Source organism: Gymnoscopelus braueri (assembly GCF_963280865.1).
Source record: "Gymnoscopelus braueri genome assembly, chromosome: 3".
Classification (NCBI taxonomy): Eukaryota; Metazoa; Chordata; class Actinopteri; order Myctophiformes; family Myctophidae; genus Gymnoscopelus; species Gymnoscopelus braueri.
In genome coordinates, this window is record NC_137612.1 from 50,851,026 (window position 1) to 50,874,529 (window position 23,504).

Here is a 23,504-nt window from a genome sequence, read left to right on the forward strand (position 1 = left end):
TGACTAAAATCGTATGATATGTAGTCAACTAAAATTGTACTAAATCTAAGACTTTCAGATGACTAAAATATGACTAAAACTAAATGGAATTTTACTCAAAATTAACACTGGTACCATCAGTGTAACAGTGATAGAACAGATTTTGAGCAGGAGATGAGAGAGCCAAGAGAGTTAGTGTAGAAATAGAAAAGGAGGGGGCCAAGTACAGACCCCTGGGGAACCCCAGTCAGGAGGGTGCGGTGGATGAGAGCAAACCTTTTCAAGAAACCTGGTAGGTCCGGTCAGTCAGGAAATAAGGAGGAGGAGAACCAAGGGTTCTTACACCTGACATAAGCGGAGGCCTATTTTTGTTACTTTTGTGTGACACTGTAGTATGACAAACGTATACTTTTATGTTTTCATTTACAAAAACACATAAAACATTGGATTATGGAGATACAAGGTTTCTGCCTGACAGTGACGACATGATTAGTAGTGAAAGTAGCGTTGCGAGCTTGTAGACCTGCTATTTCCAATATTTGTTTTGAAAAATATTTAAAAATGTCTATTTTTCACAATATAATGACCCAGAAATGCCAAGTTATGATTGTGTGCACCATGTTTAAAATGTTGGACTGCCGGCTCCAAACAGGCCTCGTGCTGCCGACCCCAGGCACCGCTGTTGGAGACGTGCGTTGCAAATGATGTGTCCCTGCAGCACATTAGCAACACCGCTACACACACCGTCACTGATAGAGCTTGTTATTTTTGTACATGGGCTGATGGCGCCCTACTTCACAGTGATACCACGTCATACCACAGTGTCACACGAAATGTAGCAAAAAATAGCCGATCTACAAGCTCAAAATGCATTGCGATGCAACACAATTTAACCCGTTAAGACCTGAAGGCCGATTCTACAAAATGTCTTCTAAATCCTAACAGTTTTCTGAAACACTTACGTTGCTATAATATCAGTGGTTCTCAAACTTTTTCATGTCAAGGAATCCCAAAATGATATGTATTTAGCCACGGACCCCCATCTCAAAATGTCTTGTTCTAGGGACCCCCTGAAGCGAAGATTTGAGTTACAAATGTGGCCTTTAAAAGATTTAAAGATTTGCACAAATGTTCGGGATTTTTCAATAATAGCAGATCTACAAGCTATGAGCTTGTAGATCTGCTTTTTTTTAAAAGCCAAAGTATGAAATAATGGTTAAAGTGGTTCAAATCTAAAATGACAGATGCTTTCCCGGTCTTGGGTGGGTTAAGCTCATAGATCGGCTATTTTTGGTTCTTTCGAATGCTGAAAAGTTACGGTTTTGGACCCGACAGCAGCAATATACTGTAAACGGTGCTTAAGTGGTTAAAAGGGATTCTAAAAATTGACATGAATACTATAATATGCTTCCAGTCGCTAGTTTAAAGTCTCCTTTCAATCATCATGATATGCGTTTTGGTTTTATTTTAAAATTGACGATAAAGTAGGTTATGCTCTGGGAGGGGCGGGATGATTTGATTGACAAGCTACACAACCAATAGCATTCATTCCCCGCCCGGCCGCCCCCCCCCTTTTGATTGACAAGCTACCCAACCAATAATGGTCTGGTGTCATTCTGCAGGATATGACGCGATATGACGCGATATTGAAAGATGGCGGATTGCACACAGCTGAACAATCGGCTTCATTTACGGTCTGTAGAATCTAGGGGCGTAACGCTGTCCATTCATTTTATACAGTCTATGGTAGGAGCAGGCAACCAGTGCAACATGAATAAAATGGAAGTCCCGCACACTGGTGTAGTTTATTAGGCTACAACGGACAATGACCAAACTGACACAGAAATCACTATTCAAAAAGCTAGTAAAGAGACACCTGGGAAAATATTTGTCGTAGGATGTTCTAGATTGTTTTTCATGCATTTTAATTAGTCTTATATGTATGTGTTCTTAAATTTATTTTGTATGTGAACTATAAAGTTGAATGTACTTTTTATTTTTTATACATGTTTTGTCTTTTTAAATGTATGTTTTAAATGTACATGTATTGTTTTTATATGTGGACCCCAGGAAGACTAGCGGTGCTTTAGGGCACAGCTAATGGGGATCCTAACAAATAAACGTTTCAGTATAAACGACCTTGAAGGTCGTCTAAACCGAAACGTTGTAGCCTAATAAACTACTCCTGTAAGTGAAGACAGTGTGCGGGACTTCCACTTTTATGCACTTTTAAATAAATACAACTAAAACTGATTTAGTGCTCTGCCAAGCAAACATTCAACCTTGACATAAGGTGTGTAAACAAACACAAGGATAATCACTTAGGCATCCAGCTGTTAAAAATCACACTCCTGTCCTCCTCATTAGCACCTGACTAATCATGTGTCCACACCATAGTGATGACTCGTCTGTCGCTCTGGCCTATTGCATTGTGTGCCACATGGAGCAGTTAAGGTCCCGCATACTTAAATTAGGATTTAGATTTTGACGATTTACAATCACTATACCATAGCATTAGTTTTGGTCATGTGCCTGTCTGCTGTGGAGCTGAACTAATGTAATCACAATTCATAATTATATGAACATAAATAATGAACAGACAGTGGTGGAAAAAGTACTCAAATTCTTTACTTAAGTAAAAGTACCAATAATGCAATATAGAAATACTTTGTTACAAGAAAAAGTCCAGAATTCAAAATTTACTTTGTAAAAGTATAAACGTATTGGCATCAAAATGTACTTAAAGTACCAAAAGTAAAAGTACTAAAATGTTTGAAAATAGCAGATCTACAAGCTCACAACACGTCGCGATGCGACGCGTTGTGAGCTTGTAGATCGGCTATTTTCAAATAACCTATGTATAAATTAGGGCTTAAATGGTTCATATATGTTTCATAATATCATAATTTATATCTGAAAAGTAAAATAACTAGTAACTAAAGCTTTCAAATAATTGTAGTGGGGTAAAAGTATAATATTTGCCTCTGAGATGTAGTGGAGTAGAAGCAAAAGTATTGGAAATTGGAAATACTCAAGTAAAGTACAAATACCTCAAAATTGTACTTAAGTAAAGTACTTAAGTAAATGTACTTGTTACTTTACACCGCTGTGGACAGATAAATAAATAACTACCCAAAAAAATCAATAACTACTAGCATGCTTACTCCCTCAGGTTAGGGTGATAAGCTGACCTGAATGTCGTTAAGTGTAAACCTACAGGAGCGAGTGACCGCTGCAATGTGTGCCTTGAAGGACAGTTGACTGTCAGGACAATTGGAAGTTGGAACCAGTGTTTCCAAGTCCGCTTATTATAGGCGATTTTGGGCTTGTTTTTCTGTAAAGTTGCTTGTAAATATTGGTATTGCCGGTTGTGTTTTTTTTTGCCTTGTTTCTAAAGTGTACTTGCTTATTTGGACTTGCTGTCTAATGTTGTTTAAAACAGTTGTTTTCATGGCAAGGACCCCCAAATTTATATATGTACAGTATTTGTCAGCGGATCACCAGCTGAAAAGATTTGGTGCTGGTAACCTTTTGTCAAGATTTGTTTTGAAAATACTAATAACAGATCTACAAGCATCGCAACACGTTGTAAACCTTTAGATCGTCTATTTTCGAGAAAAACAGTCGAGTGCCATCCAGTGTAAATTTTGTCAACTAAAACTATGACGGAGAATGTTCGTCTGCCTTTTTCACTAACAAAAACTAAATAAAAACTAAGCTTTGATGACAAAACCATGACCATATTGACAATTTCGACAAAAAAAACTATACTAAAATGTTAGTGAGGGACTACTGGAGAAGAGCAGAACTAAGACAAGTCATATATTATGCTTGGTTGCGCACAGGTGTCACTCTCCGAAAATAGCTGATATACACTTGTACTGTAGATCTGCTATTTTCGTATAAAAGTATAAATCAAGCATTACGACGCCATCGCTGCCCGCCAGAATACATTTATGTCGACTAAATCAAAAATCGTATATTTAGTCGACTAAAATTTTACTAAAACTAAAACATTCCAGATGACTAAATGTGACTAAAACTAAATGGAATTTTACTCAAAAGACTAAAAACTAAATCAAAATTTGCTGTCAAAATTAACACTGGTACCATCAGTGTAACAGTGATAGGAGAGCTTCTGAGCATGAGATGACAGAGCCAAGAGAGTTAGTGTAGAGCGAGAAAAGGAGGGGGCCAAGTACAGACCCCTGGGGAACCCCAGTCAGGAGGGTACGATGGATGAGAGCAAACCTTTTCAAGAAACCTGGTAGGTCCGGCCAGTCAGTAAATAAGGAGGAGAACCACTTTAATGTTGTCACAGTGATGCCAAGGGTTCTTACATTTGACAGAAGCTGAGGCCTATTTTTTGTTACTTTTGTGTGACACTGTAGTATGACAAACGTATACTTTTATGTTTTAATTTACAAAAACACATCAAACATTGGATTATGGAGATACAAGGTTTCTGCCTGATAGCGACGACATGATTAGTAGTGCAAGTAGCGTTGCGAGCTTGTAGACCTGCTATTTCCAACATATTTTTTTTTAATCTTGAAAAATGTCTATTTTTCACAGATAATGACCCAGAAATGCCAAGTTATGATTGTGTGCACCATGTTTAACCTATTTAGACCTGAGGGCCGATTCTACAAATGTCTTCTAAATCCAAAGCAAAGATTTTTGAGTTCCAAAAAATATATGCATCAAAGATTTTCCCAAATGTTCAAGATTTTTCAAAAATAGCAGATCTGCAAGCTCGTAGCGCGGCACTCGGTGCCGCGCTACGAGCTTGTATATCTGTTATTTTTGAATAGCCAAAGAAATGTAAAATGACAGGTCTTAATGGGTTAAAATGTTCGACTGCCGGCTCCAAACAGGCCTCGTGCTGCCGACCCCAGGCACCGCTGTTGGAGACGTGCGTTGCAAATGATGTGTCCCTGCAGCACATTAGCAACACCGCTACACACACCGTCACAGATAGAGCGTGTTATTTTTGTACATGGGCTGATGGCGCCCTACTTCGTCATGCCACAGTGTCACACGAAATGTAGCAAAAATAGCCGATCTACAAGCTCAAACTGCACTGCGATGCAACACAATTTAACCCGTTAAGACCTGAAGGCCGATTCTACAAAATGTCTTCTAAATCCTAACAGTTTTCTGAAACACTTATGTTGCTATAATATCAGTGCATGGTTCTCAAACTTTTTCATGTCAAGGAATCCCAAAATTCTATGTATTTAGCCACGGACCCCCATCTCAAAATGTTTTGTTCTAGGGACCCCCTGAAGCGAAGATTTGAGTTACAAATGTGGCCTTTAAAAGATTTAAAGATTTGCACAAATGTTCGGGATTTTTCAATAATAGCAGATCTACCGGTCTTGGGTAGGTTAAGCTCATAGATCGGCTATTTTTGGTACTTTTGAATCCTGAAAAGTTACGGTTTTGGACCCGACAGCAGCAATATACTGTAAACTGTTAAGACTGAGTTTTGTTCAGAACCCAAATGCAACCACTCAGGAGACAGGAAAGGGTTAATGCCTTGCGAGGCGTTTTAATGTCCAAAATAATACACAAAACTGAACATGTATAGATATATCTATATAAATCTACATGGATATACATATATAACTAGTGGCACAAATATATATGTATATATGTAGATATTATATAATATAAAACTATACTTAGGGAGAGTCCATGAGAGTAGTCAGAGTCCAAGCATGTGGTCGGTAGCCAAACAAACGATCCAGAGGAATGGTGGTGGCAAGCAGGGAGTGGCACTGCAGATCTGGAGTGAGACAAAAAACAAGCGATCAGAATGATTGCAGCAAAACCACAGAAAATAGCTCTACAGGGTACGGACAGCAACAATGTAGGCTTCAGCTATACTTGCCAGGTAATTCTATGGGAAGATCTGGCAAGGGGCGGAGTCAAGGCAGGGTTCTTGAAGACTCTGGTGATGATGGGAAAATGGAAACAGGTGTGCAGTGCCACACCCAGTCAGCTTGCCACAGGGAGGAGAATGATGAAGTGAGCCTGAGTGTCTAGGTGGAAGAATGAGAACGGCGCACTGGATTGTGCACAGGAACTCCAGACGTAGAAGGTGCAGGTGAAGGGTTCGAAACCGTAACAGTAAACAGGGCTTAAGTGGTTAAAAGGGATTCAAAAAATTGACATGAATACTATATGCTTCCAGTCGCTAGTTTAAAGTCTCCTTTCAATCATCATGATATGCGTTTTGGTAAACTATGGTCCCATTTATTTTAAAATTTACGATAAAGTAGGTTATGCTCTGGGAGGGGCGGGATGATTTGATTGACAAGCTACACAACCAATAGCATTCATTCCCCGCCCCCCCTTTTGATTGACAAGCTACCCAACCAATAATGGTCTGGTGTCATTCTGCAGGATATGACGCGATATGGCGCGATATTTACATGTATTGTTTTTATATGTGGACCCCAGGAAGACTAGCGGTGCTTTAGGGCACAGCTAATGGGGATCCTAACAAATAAACGTTTCAGTAGGCTATAAGCGACCTTGAAGGTCGTCTAAACCGAAACGTTGTAGCCTAATAAACTACTCCTGTAAGTGAAGAAAGTGTGCGGGACTTCCACTTTTATGCACTTATAAATAAATACAACTAAAACTGATTTAGTGCTCTGCCAAGTAAACATTCAACCTTGACATAAGGTGTGTAAACAAACACAAGGATAATCACTTAGGCATCCAGCTGTTAAAAATCACACTCCTGTCCTCCTCATTAGCACCTGACTAATCATGTGTCCACACCATAGTGATGACTCGTCTGTCGCTCTGGCCTATTGCATTGTGTGTCACATGGAGCAGTTAAGGTCCCGCATACTTTGTCATTATATATCATCGGGGAAGCAAACCTAAATTAGGATTTAGATTTTGACGATTTACAATCACTATACCATAGCATTAGTTTTGGTCATGTGCCTGTCTGCTGTGGAGCTGAACTAATGTAATCAGAATTAATATATGAACATAAATAATGAACAGACAGTGTTGGAAAAAGTACTCAAATTCTTTACTTAAGTAAAAGTACCAATACTGCAATATAGAAATACTTTGTTACAAGAAAAAGTACCAAAAGTAAAAGTACTAAAATGTTTGAAAATAGCAGATCTACAAGCTCACAACACGTCGCGATGCGACGTGTTGTGAGCTTGTAGATCGTCTATTTTCAAATAGCCTATGTATAAAATAGGGCTTAAATGGTTCATAAATGTTTCATAATATCATAATTTATGATATTGGGGTAAAAGTATAATATTTGCCTCTGAGATGTTGTGGAGTAGAAGCAAAAGTATTGGAAATTGGAAATACTCAAGTAAAGTACGAATACCTCAAAATTGTACTACAGTACTTAAGTAAATGTACTTGTTACTTTACACCGCTGTGAACAGATAAATAAATAACTACCCAAAAAAATGCAATAACTACTAGCATGCTTACTCCCTCAGGTTAGGGTGATAAGCTGACCTGAATGTCGTTAAGTGTAAACCTACAGGAGTGAGTGACCGCTGCAATGTGTGCCTTGAAGGACAGTTGACTGTCAGGACAATTGGAAGTTGGAACCAGTGTTTCAAAGTCCGCTTATTACAGGCGATTTTGGGCTTGTTTTTCTGTAAAGTTGCTTGTAAATATTGGTATTGCAGGTTGTGTTTTTTTTTGCCTTGTTTCTAAAGTGTACTTGCTTATTTGGACTTGCTGTCTAATGTTGTTAGAACAGTTGTTCTCAAACATTTTCATGGCAAGGACCTCCAAATTAATATATGTACAGTATTTGTCAGCGGACCACCAGCTGAAAAGATTTGGTGCTGGTAACCTTTTGTCAAGATTTGTTTTGAAAATACTAATAACAGATCTACAAGCATCGCAACACGTTGTAAACCTTTAGATCGGCTATTTTCGAGAAAAACAGTCGAGTGCCATCCAGTGTTCATTTTATCAACTAAAACTATATGACGGAGAATGTTCATCTGCCTTTTTCACTGACGAAAACTAAATAAAAACTAAACTTTGATGACAAAACCATGACTAAATATATTGACAATTTCGACAAAAAAAACTATACTAAAATGTTAGTGAGGGACTACTGGAGAAGAGCAGAACTAAGACAAGTCATATTACGCTTGGTTGCGCACAGGTGTCACTCTCCGAAAATAGCGGATACACTTGTACTGTAGATCTGCTATTTTCGGCATGCAGCTAAGTATAAATCAAGCATTACGACGCCATCGCTGCCCGCCAGAATACATTTATGTCGACTAAATCAAAAATTGTATATTTAGTCGACTAAAATTTTACTAAAACTAAAACATTCCAGATGACTAAATGTGACAAAAACTAAATGGAATTTTACTCAAAAGACTAAAAACTAAATCAAAATTTGCTGTCAAAATTGACACTGGTACCATCGGTGTAACAGTGATAGGGGAGCTTCTGAGCATGAGATGACAGAGCCAAGAGAGTTAGTGTAGAGCGAGAAAAGGAGGGGGCCAAGTACAGACCCCTGGGGAACCCCAGTCAGGAGGGTACGATGGATGAGAGCAAACCTTTTCAAGAAACCTGGTAGGTCCGGCCAGTCAGTAAATAAGGAGGAGAACCACTTTAATGTTGTCACAGTGATGCCAAGGGTTCTTACATTTGACAGAAGCTGAGGCCTATTTTTTGTTACTTTTGTGTGACACTGTAGTATGACAAACGTATACTTTTATGTTTTAATTTACAAAAACACATCAAACATTGGATTATGGAGATACAAGGTTTCTGCCTGATAGCGACAACATGATTAGTAGTGAAAGTAGCGTTGCGAGCTTGTAGACCTGCTATTTCCCCCCCAAAAAAATCCAAATTTAATCTTGAAAAATTTCTATTTTTCACAGATAATGACCCAGAAATGCCAAGTTATGATTGTGTGCACCATGTTTAACCTATTTAGACCTGAGGGCCGATTCTACAAATGTCTTCTAAATCCAAAGCAAAGATTTGAGTTAAAAAAAATATATGCATCAAAGATTTGCCCAAATGTTCAAGATTTTTCAAAAATAGCGCGCCACTCGGTGCCGTGCTACGAGCTTGTAGATCTGCTATTTTTGAATAGCCAAAGACATCAAAAAGACACAGGTGCGTTCCCGGTCTTAATGGGTTAAAATGTTCGACTGCCGGCTCCAAACAGGCCTCGTGCTGCCGACCCCAGGCGCCGCTGTTGGAGACGTGCGTTGCAAATGATGTGTCCCTGCAGCACATTAGCAACACCGCTACACACACCGTCACTGATAGAGCGTGTTATTTTTGTACATGGGCTGATGGCGCCCTACTTCGTCATGCCACAGTGTCACACGAAATGTAGCAAAAATAGCCGATCTACAAGCTCAAAATGCATTGCGATGCAACACAATTTAACCTGTTAAGACCTGAAGGCCGATTCTACAAAATGTCTTCTAAATCCTAACAGTTAACACTTATGTTGCTATAATATCAGTGCATGGTTCTCAAACTTTTTCATGTCAAGGAATCCCAAAATTCTATGTATTTAGCCATGGACCCCCATCTCAAAATGTTTTGTTCTAGGGACCCCCTGAAGCAAAGATTTGAGTTACAAATGTGGCCTTTAAAAGATTTAAAGATTTGCACAATGTTCGGGATTTTTCAATAATAGCAGATCTACAAGCTCTGTGCCGCGATATGAGCTTGTAGATCTGCTATTTTTTTAAAGCCAAAGTATAAAATAATGGTTAAAGTGGTTAGAATCTAAAATGACAGATGCTTTCCCGGTCTTGGTTGGGTTAAGCTCATAGATCGGCTATTTTTGGTACTTTTGAATCCTGAAAAGTTACAGTTTTGGACCCGACGGCAGCAACATATTGTAAACAGGGCTTAAGTGGTTAAAAGGGATTCTCACAAGCCTCATGAGGAGCGAGTTGGGAGACGAGGCAGCGCCAAGTAAAAGAAGAACAGAGAGAGAAATCAATGCTCCACCATTGGCAGGTTTCCTGCACACAGCTTCAGTACCTGACCCCGTAGGGGCACAAATAAATAACGTCTGGGCATGGCACCAAAAGATCACCCCCTCACCTCACCTCTCCTCTCTGTGGATGAGAGCTAGGCAGTCAGGTGAGTGTGTGTGTGTGTGTGAATATGATGAGGGCTGGCAGGTTGGAGCGGTCCCCTGAGCGGTGGATCAAGGCAGTTTTGAGCTGATGCCAGGTGACAGACAGGACAGGGTCGGGTCACTGTGGTGCCACGAATGAGTCACACAGTCAGTGGACTCTGAGAACAGCCGTTCTCACTGGTTGCGCACGTGAAAAAAAAGAATCTGCTCTGGGCGGGAAGAAAAAAACAATTCTGCACGTATTCTCATTGAAATGCATTTAATTGACCAGCAGACGTACTACTGTGGCCACGTTTGGCGAGAACAGTCACACACAAGCCTCCCCCCATTTGATACCCTAATTTAAATTGTCTGTGTTTGTTTAACACAGACCCAAAAGGGTCCATTTGGACCCCACGTTGTGAAACAGTGTACTACAGGATGGGGCGAGCGAACCATGATGCTGAATGTTCACCTATTATCACAGAATATGGACACTGTGGTTATGCTTATGTATATTTATTTGTCTTTTTACAAGGGAAACCATAGCAAGAGTTGACTTCTGTGTACAGGAAGACTGAAAGATTGAACAGCTCATGCATAAATGTGTGTTTTATGTCAACAGGTGCTGGGGAGTCAGGGAAGAGCACCATCGTCAAGCAGATGAAGTGAGTCACACAAAGAATGTTCTTTATTGTTATATTTGGTTTACGGGTACAAGAGCAAAATTCAGCCATCAATGATAATGATAATAATACTACATTATAATAAACATTGTCTTTGGAGCCTAGCTGAACACATTGGACCACACAGCTTGATAACCTGTGACTTACCGGACGAGACCAAATCTGAATGCTTTGGTCCAAGCAATAATTGATATTCATCCTAAAATCAATAAACAATCTTTACTGTTTTTGGCAGTAAATATTGTGCAACAATGTTTTATGAAATAAGTGAGGGATAGTTTTTTTTTTCTTTCTTTTTTTTAATACACCAATTAATCAAGTGAAACTCTCAAACCCACCAAACCATGGCTATAGGCCCAACTGAGGTGAACAGAGCAAAGCGGAAAAAAAATTAAACATTTTTTTATTCATGATGTATTTTTGGTAAGTTTGGGTCCCGGGGGGGACACCGAATGTCTCTTTTGGGTCTCGAGACAACATGTTTGGGAACCACCGTTACTGCGGAATGCGCTATTGAGACAAGTAATACACTTCGATGGAAGTTGAGCTGAAGGAGGCATTTAAGGAGAAGAACTACTATGTCTCTTCAACTGCCGTCATCTGGACAGGAAAAGATTTCCCAGGATAAATGAGTCGCGTTTGTAGAGAATGCAGCTGTCAGTGCTGTGGCATGAAAATGGATCGGGGGAGAGACGCATAATGTTGTAGGCGCGGAGATGGAACAGATTAATTCACTTTATTCACAGATTTATGGACTTTAAAATAAGCCGAGGGACACTGTAACTCCTATTTCACTGCGGGGAAAGTTAGACTTGAGTCCTCAGCTGACTGTTGCCTGATAATGCAAGTCCTGCCAACACGCAAATCACCAAGTTCCACCAAGGCGCTTGGAAATTGTAACCACGCACACACAAACACACCCATGCACGCGTGTCCAGCTTATGTCCAGCAAACTGCCCGACATAAAACAGCAGTCATACCTCACACCAGTTCTGGAATTTCATCATTATTTTGTGTATTTTTTTTAGGTCACAAAGGCCAAATGCCTGGGCTGGAAGGCCATCAAACAAAACAATGTATATATATAATGTAGTGTGTATATCTGTCTGTCTCTTATATGTCATCATGATTTGTGTGCATGGGGATCTCATCTTAAACAAGCTCAGTGCTTAATGAGTCTTCCAGTTTAGTAGACCTTGTATTGTGAATTTGTACTTCCATGTACTGTTATTCTCATGTCTTATTAAATAAAGTACATCAATCAATCAATCAATGATTTTACGTCCACAAATTATATAATTCTTTTTTTTTATTAAACATAGTACAACTATCAGTGAAATGAATAGTTAATACGTGCTCAGCCCTGGAATAATTAGAGTCACTGAACTCATTTGAAGATGGGGATGGGGAGTCACGGGGGGATAAGAATTCAGAATCTCAACAAAACACACTGCTGTTTAAAAACTGTATTGACAGTAAAGAGACAGAGAAGAAAATGGTACTCTCAGCTAGGGCAGTTTTGGCGGAGCATCAAGGCCACTGTGGCCGAAGGGCATATAATTTTTTTAAGGGGCAGAAGCAGGGGCGCCGATTTATGTCCGCGCTTTTGGGTGCGCAACGCACGCGCACTAGATAAATACAGCACTTGCCTTGCTCAAAATAAATCCTTAATATATTTTTTTCATCAAAGACGGAGTGCCTTGGATTTCTTTTCGTTGCAAGTCTGCAGTCCACACCATTTGGGAGTTAAGCAGTACTTATATGAAAAAACTTTTTCGTAAATACAGCACCCATCTGATCGTTTTTGAGTGGTGCCAGCCACTCCTACACTTGACCGTGTGTGTGGGTCTGTCCGTTTGTCCGTCCGTTTGAGCACGGCCTCAACAGCTGCAGCTGATTGCAACACTCTTCACACTGGGTGTGATTTTTATTCTTCCTGACCAGTATTTAGTTTTCCGTTTTTTTTTTCTTTTAATTTATTTTATTACTCCTGCTTATAATCGTGTAATTAAGCGATGTTCCACTTGTTGTTGTTGTTGTTGACAGGATCATCCATGAAGCAGGCTACTCAGAAGATGAGCGTAGGCAGTACAGAGCTGTGGTGTTCAGTAACACCTTACAGTCCATCATGGCCATCGTTAAAGCTATGAACAGTCTGCAGATAAACTACGATGACCCATCACGAGAGGTAAGAGGCACGCACACGCACACACACACACACACACACACACACACACACACACACACACACACACACACACACACACACACACACACACACACACACACACACGCACACAAACTATTGTAACCTGCCGGTGCAAGGAATTTACTATAGCAATAATAATAAATATACTAGTGTAAGATAGTATATAATAATATAATATAGTATTACAATAATGTTAGATAGTATATAATGGTATAGTATAAGAATCTTACTATAAATGCAGGGAATCTCTGTACGTACGTCGTACCTATGTACGTCTGTAATCCACGTACCTCGAGAACCGTTCGCCCGACCGACTTCATATTCGGCACACACGCCGCAGACGACCCGAGGGAGTGCAGTGCCTGGTGGTCACTGTCAGTCGGAGAGGCGGCTGTCCAGAATCGCCAGAAAAGGCTCTGGCCCTACGGCCCAAATGCCATGTTTGCCATGGCAACCTAGTGGTGTAAAGTAACTAAGTAAATTTACTTTTGTACTGTACTTAAGTACACTTTTGAGGACTTTTTTACTTCTCCGGAGTGTTCTCAATTTTCAGTACTTTTACTTCTACTCCACTATATCTCAGAGGCAAACATTATACTTTTATTCCACTACAATTATTTGAAAACTTGAGTTACTAGTTTCTTTGTAAATTTTGATTATTATTACAAAACATACATTAACCACTTCAGCCCTATATACATTTCGGCCATTTGAAAATAGCGGATCTACAAGCTCACAATGGGTCGCATCGCGACGTAGTGTGAGCTTGTGGATCGGCTATTTTCAAAAGATTTTTATACATTTGAAAACTTGAAATAGGACATCGTGACTAAGTAAGTAAAGTTAAAGTTTGAATTCCAGACTTTTACTTGTAACAGTAGAGTATTTCTACATTGCAGTATTGATACTTTTACCTAAGTAAGAAACGTGAGTACTTTTACCACCACTGTGGCAACCCCAGCCTAAGCTTGGTTCCCCACCACTCGGCTCCCTCTGACATAGATTAATGTGCAGCAAGAAATAGCTCAGATAACATCATATCAAACAATAAGCAATCTAGAATGAATCTAAACAAAGCACCAGTGGCGATATAAAGGAGGGGATATAAAGTCAAACATTTAGTACATTATACAAACAAACAAATCATCAAAGCAAGTTATTTGTTTTGCGTAGTTGTCCGTGTGTTCTCCAGTGGTGGAAAGTAACTAAGTACATTTACTTAAGTACTGTACTTAAGTAACATTTTGAGGTATTTGTACTTTACTTGAGTATTTCCAATTTCCAATACTTTTACTTCTACTCCACTACATCTCAGAGGCAACTATTGTACTTTTACTCCACTACAATTATTTGAAAACTTTAGTTACTATTTACTTTTCAGATATAAATTATCATATTATAAAACATACATTAACCACTTCAGCCCTATTTTATACTTAGGCTATTTTCGAATATTTTAGTTTTGGTACTTTAAGTATATTTTGATGCCAATACTTTTGTACTTTTACTCAAGTAAATTTTGAATTCCGGACTTGTACTTGTAACAGAGTACTTCTACATTGCAGTATTGATACTTTTACTTAAGTAAAACATTTGAGTACTTTTTCCACCACTGCATACAGGTACCTAGTTGTCCGTGTGTTCTCTCCTATCATTCCCTCTCATCACATGAACCCACCATGTCAACTCTGCACATGGAATCAACCTGAGTGAACACAAGATGTAGATCTAATACCAGAGTTCAAGAAACATCATTTAAACATACAGTATAGGCCTACATGCAACACGTTACTCCCCCTGGCACCAGAATAAATCAAACTTAAGTGTTGAGACCCAGGTCGCAAGACCCACGGCCAGCAACCACCACGCAGCTTATCGTTTTTGGCAGACAGCAGGGCATTTAACTCATTCACTGCCAGGAATTCATGAATGAATTCATCCGTCTACCATCCCCTTGCCAGCGAAAACGGCGATTTTACTGTACCTTTGAAAAATCATTCTCCATGACCTCCTTCCTCGCGGACACCTGCTCGTTAAAATTGGCCAGCTGGATTTTTTCTAAGTGTTTTTTGAAAAACAACAGAAATCTGCGAAAAATTGACTTTTGTGAATCCTTTAAAGGAGAATTTTGGACTACGTTTTTCTTACCTTTTCTATGACGTTATGATATCTTAGGATGAATGGTACAGTAGAAAATTTTCATAACTCGATCCCGGGTCCGCCACAGCTTAAAACGTGCGCGGATAGGCCTTGCGTTAGATCGCATAAGAAAAGCTATTAAAATATGCAAGGCCTATCCGCGCACGTTTTAAGCTGTGGCGGACCCGGGATCGAGTTATGAAATCTCCTTTAACACATTGAATGCCAAAAACGGTCCGGACCGTTTTTGAGGGTCCAAACGAGAAGTGCCGAAAACGGTCCGGACCGTTTTTGACCCAATTCTATTTTTATACATGTGGGCCACGTGGGGCGCTAAAACGAAACTTTGACATCACCCAAGGAGTTTCTGAGAAGAAGAGGCTGGATGTGGCTCCATGTCAAAAATCCTTCCGGTCGGCGTTTTCAATGTTATCTCCTTGACTAAAAGCTTAATATCTCCATTTCTTTTTAATGTGGTGGAAACGAGCCGTTTTCGATCGGCGATCACGCTGCAATGGAGGGTCGCGTTGGAAATATTATTGTTCCAGGCGTTAGTCGGGACCCTCCGCCGTCTCGCACGCACGCTTTGTTTACATGCACTTCCGCGTCGGGGCTTCTCACAGCACGAAACGTATAACGCAAGTGGATGGAAGAAATGCAGGCACTCAACGTATAATATTTTAATAAACCTCTGGCACCCAATGTGTTAACATGGAAGCAGGTGATCTTTTTGTGATCACGTGATTTCTGGGTTTACTCTTCAGCAGCGCACCCCCCCCTCCCATCCAAAGAAATATTAGAAAATCAATACTGATCGGCAACATGAGAGCGGAAAGCGCAGCTGTCCCTACGGTGGCCCCAAAGGCCACTTAAAGGACAACTTCACCGATTTTCAACCTATCTTCATATAATTGGTCCTCACTACTACTCATGATAAAATGGTAAAAAAAAATTCTACTCGTTTTCTCAGAGGAGGGCTGTGGACAGTTCAGAGTCCCGTCTACCAGTGACATCATCAATGGGGAATCCAAGCTAATAGAAACTGCAGGCTTTCTATTCCTGGAAAGTTGCAATGCAATAAAAGAGGCCATTGTTCTTGTGTTAATACAAATCTAAATAAAAAATGTGAAATCTTGTTGGGAAAAAAAATCATGCCTAACGATGATGTCACTGGTAGACGGATTTCTGAACTGTCCACAGCCCTCCTATGAGACACAGACCAAGTAGAAAAAAATGGTACCATTTTATCATGAGTATTAGTGAGGACCAATTATATGAAGATAGGTTGAAAATCGGTGAAGTCGTCCTTTAAGACCGGTGTCGCGCACCAGAGATAGCTGACCTACAAGCTCACAGTGTGTCGCAGGCGCAGCACTTTCTTGGTGTTAGTATAAAAGCATATAAAGGACCCCGGGCAGTAGCATTCTGAATCAACTGCAGTCGTCTGACATTTGTTTTCGGGAGACCTGTAAAGACACTGTTACAGTATTAGTCGTGTCTACTGAAGATGAATGGATGAATAATGGGATGGATGAAAAGCTCACAAAATGTGTCGCGTTGCGACGCATTGTGAGCTTGTAGATCGGTTATTTTCACTACTTGTGTGCGACACTCTTGTATGCTGAAGTAGGGCATTCATTTACAAAAGAAATATGGAAATATGGAGAAATATGGAAAATATGAATGGAGATACAAGGTTTTTGCCCGACAGCAACGCAATGCCGCAAAACCAGTGGTGGAAAAAGTACTCACATTTCTTACTTAAGTTAAAGTATCGATTCTGCATTGTAAAAATAGTCTGTTACTGTTTACTTTAAATAGCAGATCTACAAGCTCACAACGCGTCGCGATGCGACGCATTGTGATCTTGTAGATCTGCTATTTTCAAATAGCCTAGGTATAAAATAGGGCTAAAGTGGTTAAAGTATGTTTTATAATGTAATAATTGAGTATCTACAAAGTAACTAGTAACTAAAGTTTTACAATATTTGCCTCTGAGATGTAATGGAGTAGAACTAAAAGTATAGACAATTGGAAATACTCCAGTAAAGTAAAAGTACCTCAAAATTTTACTTAAAGGGATACTTCACTTTCGGGCCGGGGACACATTTAAAAAAAATATTAAAAATAAATGAAAAAAGTTATGGAAAATTCATGGCCCCCTCACGACACGCAGTGTCCTACTAATGTGTGAGGGGGCCATGAATTTTCCATAACTTTTTTCATTTATTTTTAATATATTTTTTAAATGTGTCCCCGGCCCGAAAGTGAAGTATCCCTTTAAGTACAGGACTTGAGTAAATGTACTTAGTAACTTTATCACCACTGTGCAAAACACAACTGCCCTTCAGGGAGGAATAAAGTTGCCGGTGAAGTTGCCCTGTAGTTGAGTCAGAGAAAGTGGAGGAGAGGATACGCAGTAAATGTAAATGACAGAGTGAGAGGGCCGGGGCCCAATAAGACCCAAATGTGCAAGATAAGGCCAAGCCACTGTGAGCTCATTGTGGGAATGGATTGATTTGAGGCTGTTGGCAGGGCACATTTTAAATGTGTGAGTATATATTTTATTTCGCTTTTTGCAGCGCTGGCAACACTGTAAATCCAAGGGCTCAGACCCTCTCTGAGCCCCAACCTGCTAGTGCAAACACAGACTGTTTTACATGACTTCTTTTGGTTTTGTTTTTAAAAAAAAAGTAATGCAGTGGATTCCTAACTATCACTTTTTTAACTGGGGAGTAGGACCCCCTGGAACCCCCTCAATGACCCCTGGGGGTCCCCTGCACCCAACTTTGAGAACTAGTGTTGCAATGCATGGCCATGTCCCTTGTCTGGGTGCACCCCTCCATTCCTAAACCCCCCCACTCCTACACCCCCCCATTCCGAACCCCCCCCCCCCCCCCCCACTCCTACACCCCCCCATTCCGAATTTTTTTTTAGGAGTGGGGGGTGTAGGAGTGGGGGGGTTTTTAAAACTTGGAGTAAACCCTGCCATTCCGAAAAATAGATATAAATCCTATCTATCTAACTTTTTTCTTTTTTTTTTTTTTGTGCGGGGGGTGCATATGGGGCACCCCTCCTGTGAAAAAGTCTCCCGGGCGAGGCGCCGACTCGCTCCAGAACGTACCTATGGAGCTTGGCCGTCGCGAAGCCCGGGGCGAGGCTCCGTCTCCGTCTCCGCCGGGTGGCCCGAGCGGGGCCCCCTCCTTTGAAATTCTCTCCCGGGAGTCTCTGCAACTTTTCCCAGCCCGGATATATGGACCAGCGTGCGGACGCTGGGGACGGACGGCAGGCCTGCCCGAATGCAGGGCCCGCCGTCGGCCACGGTGGCCACTCTAGTCTCGCACTGTGTTCCGAGGAACCACGCCGCCCGCAAGGGCCGTGGAACCCGCTACGTTTTCTGACTGATAGGCACTCGGAGTCGTTACCCGCCTCTTGCAAGGGCCCCGTCGGCACCTCGCGTGCTTCGGCGGACGCTGCTTGCAGCCTGCGGGCCCGACCAGGCGCGGAGGGACCACGTGCGGAGAGGCCTCGGTGGCCTGTCCTCCGCACTCCTCCGCGGCCGACCCCGGCCAAGCGAGACCGAGACGCACCGTCTGTCCTAGTTGCCTTGCAACGGACCGCCCGAGGGCCCCGCGGTCGGCCTCGCCTCGAGCCCCATCACAGGGCTCGGCGAAGAGCTCCGTATGCCGCGGGGGCGCGAAGGCGCGCTCCGGAGACTCCGTTTCTCAAACCCTGCTTGTGTCGTGTACCGAGTTAATCGAACGAGATTCCCACTGTCCCCTACCCAGCGAAACCATAGCCAAGAGAAATGAAATCGGCTCAGGCCATAGAGGGAAGAAGACAATCCTCAGCGAGGAAACAAGACTCTGCTAATGGGCATGATAACTATTGCGGCAGCGCTTGTACCACCAGGTATATGCGGTCCGTAGGCCGCAGGACCCCCCGACTTATCGCCCGTCGAGGGGTGCTTAAGAGTGGGCGCTAAGTCCATAATAGTCCCATGGGCGCGCCAGGCCGTTTGTACTACCAGGTCCCTGCGGTGCTTTGGCCGTGGCCTGTCACTTCACTTAACGCCCGTGGAGGGGTGCTTAAGAGTGGGTCCACGGGACCGCCTGGGGAGCCGGGTGTCCCCCGGAGGCGTGGGTCCCCCGGACTGGAGCGAGTACCCAGCTTCGAGGCTCCCTGGGCCGGGTCGAGGCTTCCCCGGGGGTCCCCGGCTGGAGAGTCCTGAGCCCGGCCAGGGTCGAGCTTCTGGAGCCAGGGACCCCCCGGGACCCCCGGGGGTCCCCGGACTGGAGCGAGTACCCAGCTTCGAGGCCTCCCCGGGGGTCCCTGGGGGTCCCTGGCCGGAGAGGCCTGAGCCGACCGGCCGAGTGGCCAGGGTCGAGTCTCTGGAGCCAGGGACCCCCGGTTTTTTTTTTTTTTTTTCGGGGGGGGTGCCCACAAAAAAAATAAAATAATTAGGTAGATAGGATTTATATCTATTTTTCGGAATGAGTCCACAAAAAAAATAATTGCAGGGGGGTGCCCCATATGCACCCCCCCCCCCGCAAAAAAAAAAAAATTAGATAGATAGGATTTATATCAATTTTTCGGAATGGCAGGGTTTACTCCAAGTTTTCAAAACCCCCCCACTCCTACACCCCCCCACTCCGAAAAAAAAATTAGGAATGGGGGGGTGTAGGAGTGGGGGGGGGGGGGGGTTTCGGAATGGGGGGGTGTAGGAGTGGGGGGGGTTTAGGAATGGAGGGGTGCACTTTGTCTTTGTCTGGATACTGAAGTCAAGCCTCATGTTAAAGGTAGGGGATACTTTTTTTTGTTAAAGGAGGAGTTCACCCAAAAAATGACTTATTTTCTATCAATTGCACACCCTATGAAGCCTTGAAGTCTTTTTTGTTTTTGTCGCATTCCTAAGCTAATAATTTGATTCCCGTCTCCTACCGGCTAATGTATCCGGTAGGAGACACAAAGTAGATTATTTGTGTCTCCTACCGGAAATACACACGGTCATCAAATTATTGTCTTAGGAATGCCACAAAAACAAAAATAAATCCATGAAACCAAGGCTTCATGGGGTGTGTAATTGATAAGTCATTTTTTGGGTGAATTCCTCCTTTAAAGTAAGTGTTAAATAGCTCTATATTCTGATTGTAATCATTGCTATAGATTGTTTGTTCAGTAACACAGGTCTCCATGTCTCTCTAGCTCTTCAGTAAAGCAGAACATGCATTTTCAGGTTGGGATACCAATTTTATCCAATCAGGAGCGAGAACTCTACATGATACTGGATAAACAAGTGAAATTGGAAGGGATGACACAAAGAAATGAGCAGACAATATTGGAATTGGAACACTCTCCTGATTGGACGGAATTGGCAACCCACCTGAACATTTATTTTCTGTTTATTAAAGAGCTGAAGAGACAGGGAGACCCCTGTTATTGAACAAACAGTCTATAGAAATGGTTACTATCAATATAGAGTATTATAGTATAATAATATAATATTATTATTATTTATTAAAACTTAAAGTTAAAATATGGAGATGCAACAATATGCACTTTAGTGCAAGTAACAGTGTAAGCAAAACCGACAAGGGCCTATTTACAGATTCAATGCAGTTTTGTTTTGTTTTGTTTAGTTTCTTTTTTGTACCCTCTCAGGTGTAGACGGGGTGAATGGGAGAGGATAAAACTCTTACAAAGATTTATCACTGTTTGAATAAACAGATAAACCCCCGTATGTCTCGTTTAGTTCTTCGGTATGAGACAACACAGATTTGTATCGCTGTGCTAGCTTAACCTTTCTGTCCTTGCTGCAGTACAAAGCCTCCACACCCATTACCGTTTTTTATTTAGCTATACATTATATATATGTGTCCAGATACGAGCCACAGCGACTATAAAAGACAAATAATTCTACCTAAATTATTTAGCATTCCTCTCCAGATCACTGGTTTTCAACGTGGGGTCCAGGGGACCCCCAGGTGGTCCTCGAGGTGGTCTCTGTGCGGTCAAAGTTAGGAACAAAATGGATGGTTTATGGGTCTGGAACTCTGAGCAAAATTAACACTTTGACAGTGTCGAAAAATAAATGCTAATTAGACAAATTTTCAGCTTCACCCAGCTGAGTGCTTCTCAAGTGAGAGTGGGGGGGTGGGGGGTTAGGGGTCAAGTGCCTTGCTCAGGGACACCTCAACACATTACTGTGGCCTGGAATCGAACCTGGGATCTTCTACTTCCCAGAACAGCTATGGCCGCCCCAAACAAATATAAAGAATAATATTAAAATGGGGATCTATGCACCTGATGTATATGTCACAGGTAAATTGGCATTCCAGGTAAATTGGAAGGGGAGCGCTTGTTTTTAGGCGCGGGGCTGCGAGGCGAGGCTTTGATGCGAGGACGACAACAAGAAGATAGCAACCAGGAAATATAAGCATCAGGCTTAGTGGCGCACTTCGATAATAATTGGACTCCCCATCCACTACCACTGGGAGTCTTGTCTTGACTCCCGCTTGGGACATTACTTTTTCAAACAACCGCGGACTACTTTCTTTCGCCGATAAAGTATAGTTTTGGACCATGACAGAGGCGCGCCGACTCAGCAGACCTTGAGGCCGAGGAGTCGCGCCCGAGCGCCTCCAGGCGCGAGTGCCCGCGACGACCGGCCGATGGTCTGCTAGTCGACTAAGCGCCGTCCGAGTTATGTACCGATAGGCACAGAATCGTAAATGATGTTGTGGGGACTGCTTTTGCCCCAACTGCCACTCACTGCACTAACATAGCCCGCCAGCACTGCCCCCTCGCCCCCTTGTGCTTCAACTGCATGGAATAAGGCTGTTCGCGGGTGTGTGTGCGTGTGTGTGTGTGTGTGTGTGTGTGTGTGTGTGTGTGTGTGTGCGTGTGCGTGTGCGTGTGTGTGTTTGCGTGTGTGTGTTTGTGTGTGTGTGTGCATGCGTGTGTGCGTGCTCGTTTGTGCGCGTGTGCATGCGTGCGTGTGTGGTGTGGGGCTCATGTCTGGCTTGCATTGCCCTCTAGCGTTGATTCTACAGAATTGCCTGGGGGGCGGTGAAAACAAGCGCTTCTTTTCCAATTTACCTGGAATGCCAATTTACCTGTAACATATATATGAAACTGGGGGTCCTTGAACTTGGAAAAAGGCTGGGAATCACTGCTCTCGATAATGTGTGCATTTTAGCTGTGTTTCTCTCTGTTTCATAGATGAGTCAAGCATTATTACGTCCTTGACTCATTGCTCCTCTGATTGGATCATACACATACAGTCTGGTGTTAGAAATTAGGCTTTCTCTGTTAGTGTGGGAAGCGGTGTTGATTTCGTCGACTAAAACTATGACGAAAAATGTTCATCAACTACCTTTTTTCACTGACGACAACAAAATAAAAACTAAGCTACGATGACTAAAACTATGACTAAATATATTGACAATTTCGTCAACAAAATTGTTGACGAAATTGACTAAAATGTTAGTGAGGGACGAGTGGAGAAGAGATCCAGTAGAACTAAAAGACACGTCATTTTATGTAATATTGCAACAATACTGCTAGATGAACCATCCTTGAGTACACTTCACACCAGTGGTGCACAAAGTCAAAATCAACACTGGTGTGAGGCAGTGGTGGACAGTAACTATAGCACATTTACTTGAGTACATTTTTGTATTAGTATTGCGAGCTGCTGACTTTCACTCTGCTACATTTTAAATAGAAATGTTGTACTTTTGACTCCACTACATTTCTAGGAAGGGACTCTTAGGAACCAAACTTATATTACACAAATATATTGTGAATTAACCACTTAAGCCCCATTTCCGTTATAGTGAAAATAGCCGATGTACGAGCTTGTAGATCTGCTATTCTCACTATTGTTGAGCATTTCTGAACATTTACTTCGTAATTTGTTCTTTTGAGTGCTTGAGTATTTACTTGAGTATATATACTTTGTGCACCACTGGTGTGAAGTGTTCCCTTAAATTCAAGGATGGTTCAAACGGTTTAAATCAGAATTATTTCAATCTCAAAATGTTGTCTGTCGCCCCCCTGCAGGAGGATGTCCGCCAGCTCTCTGCCTTGCTGCCGGCAGCTGAAGAACAGGGTATCCTGCCCGGCGACATGGCCAACGTGATCAGGCGACTGTGGTCCGACAGTGGCACACAAAGCTGCTTTAAACGCTCACGAGAGTACCAGCTAGACGACTCGGCAGCATAGTGAGTTTCACATCATATTCTATATCTCTGCTGTCGGGCAGAAACCAGCTAACTCCAAAATGTAAATTTTCAGGAAATGACTAAAACAAAACAAAAAGTGTAGTTAGGAGGTTTTGTTCATCATTGAACAGCTGAATGGA

General features: G+C 42.0%; 1 protein-coding gene across 1 annotated transcript in view; it reads left to right on the forward strand.

The window, feature by feature from the left end:
* gnai2b (guanine nucleotide binding protein (G protein), alpha inhibiting activity polypeptide 2b) overlaps nt 1-23,504 on the forward strand; it is a gene marked incomplete at both ends in the record, with an annotated part of 121,068 nt that overhangs the window by 78,410 nt on the left and 19,154 nt on the right. The window contains 3 exons of the mRNA XM_080424706.1: nt 10,731-10,773; nt 12,838-12,979; nt 23,204-23,364. Of these exons, the coding sequence (XP_080280832.1) occupies nt 10,731-10,773; nt 12,838-12,979; nt 23,204-23,364 (346 nt within the window). The remainder of the gene's footprint in view (nt 1-10,730; nt 10,774-12,837; nt 12,980-23,203; nt 23,365-23,504) is intronic.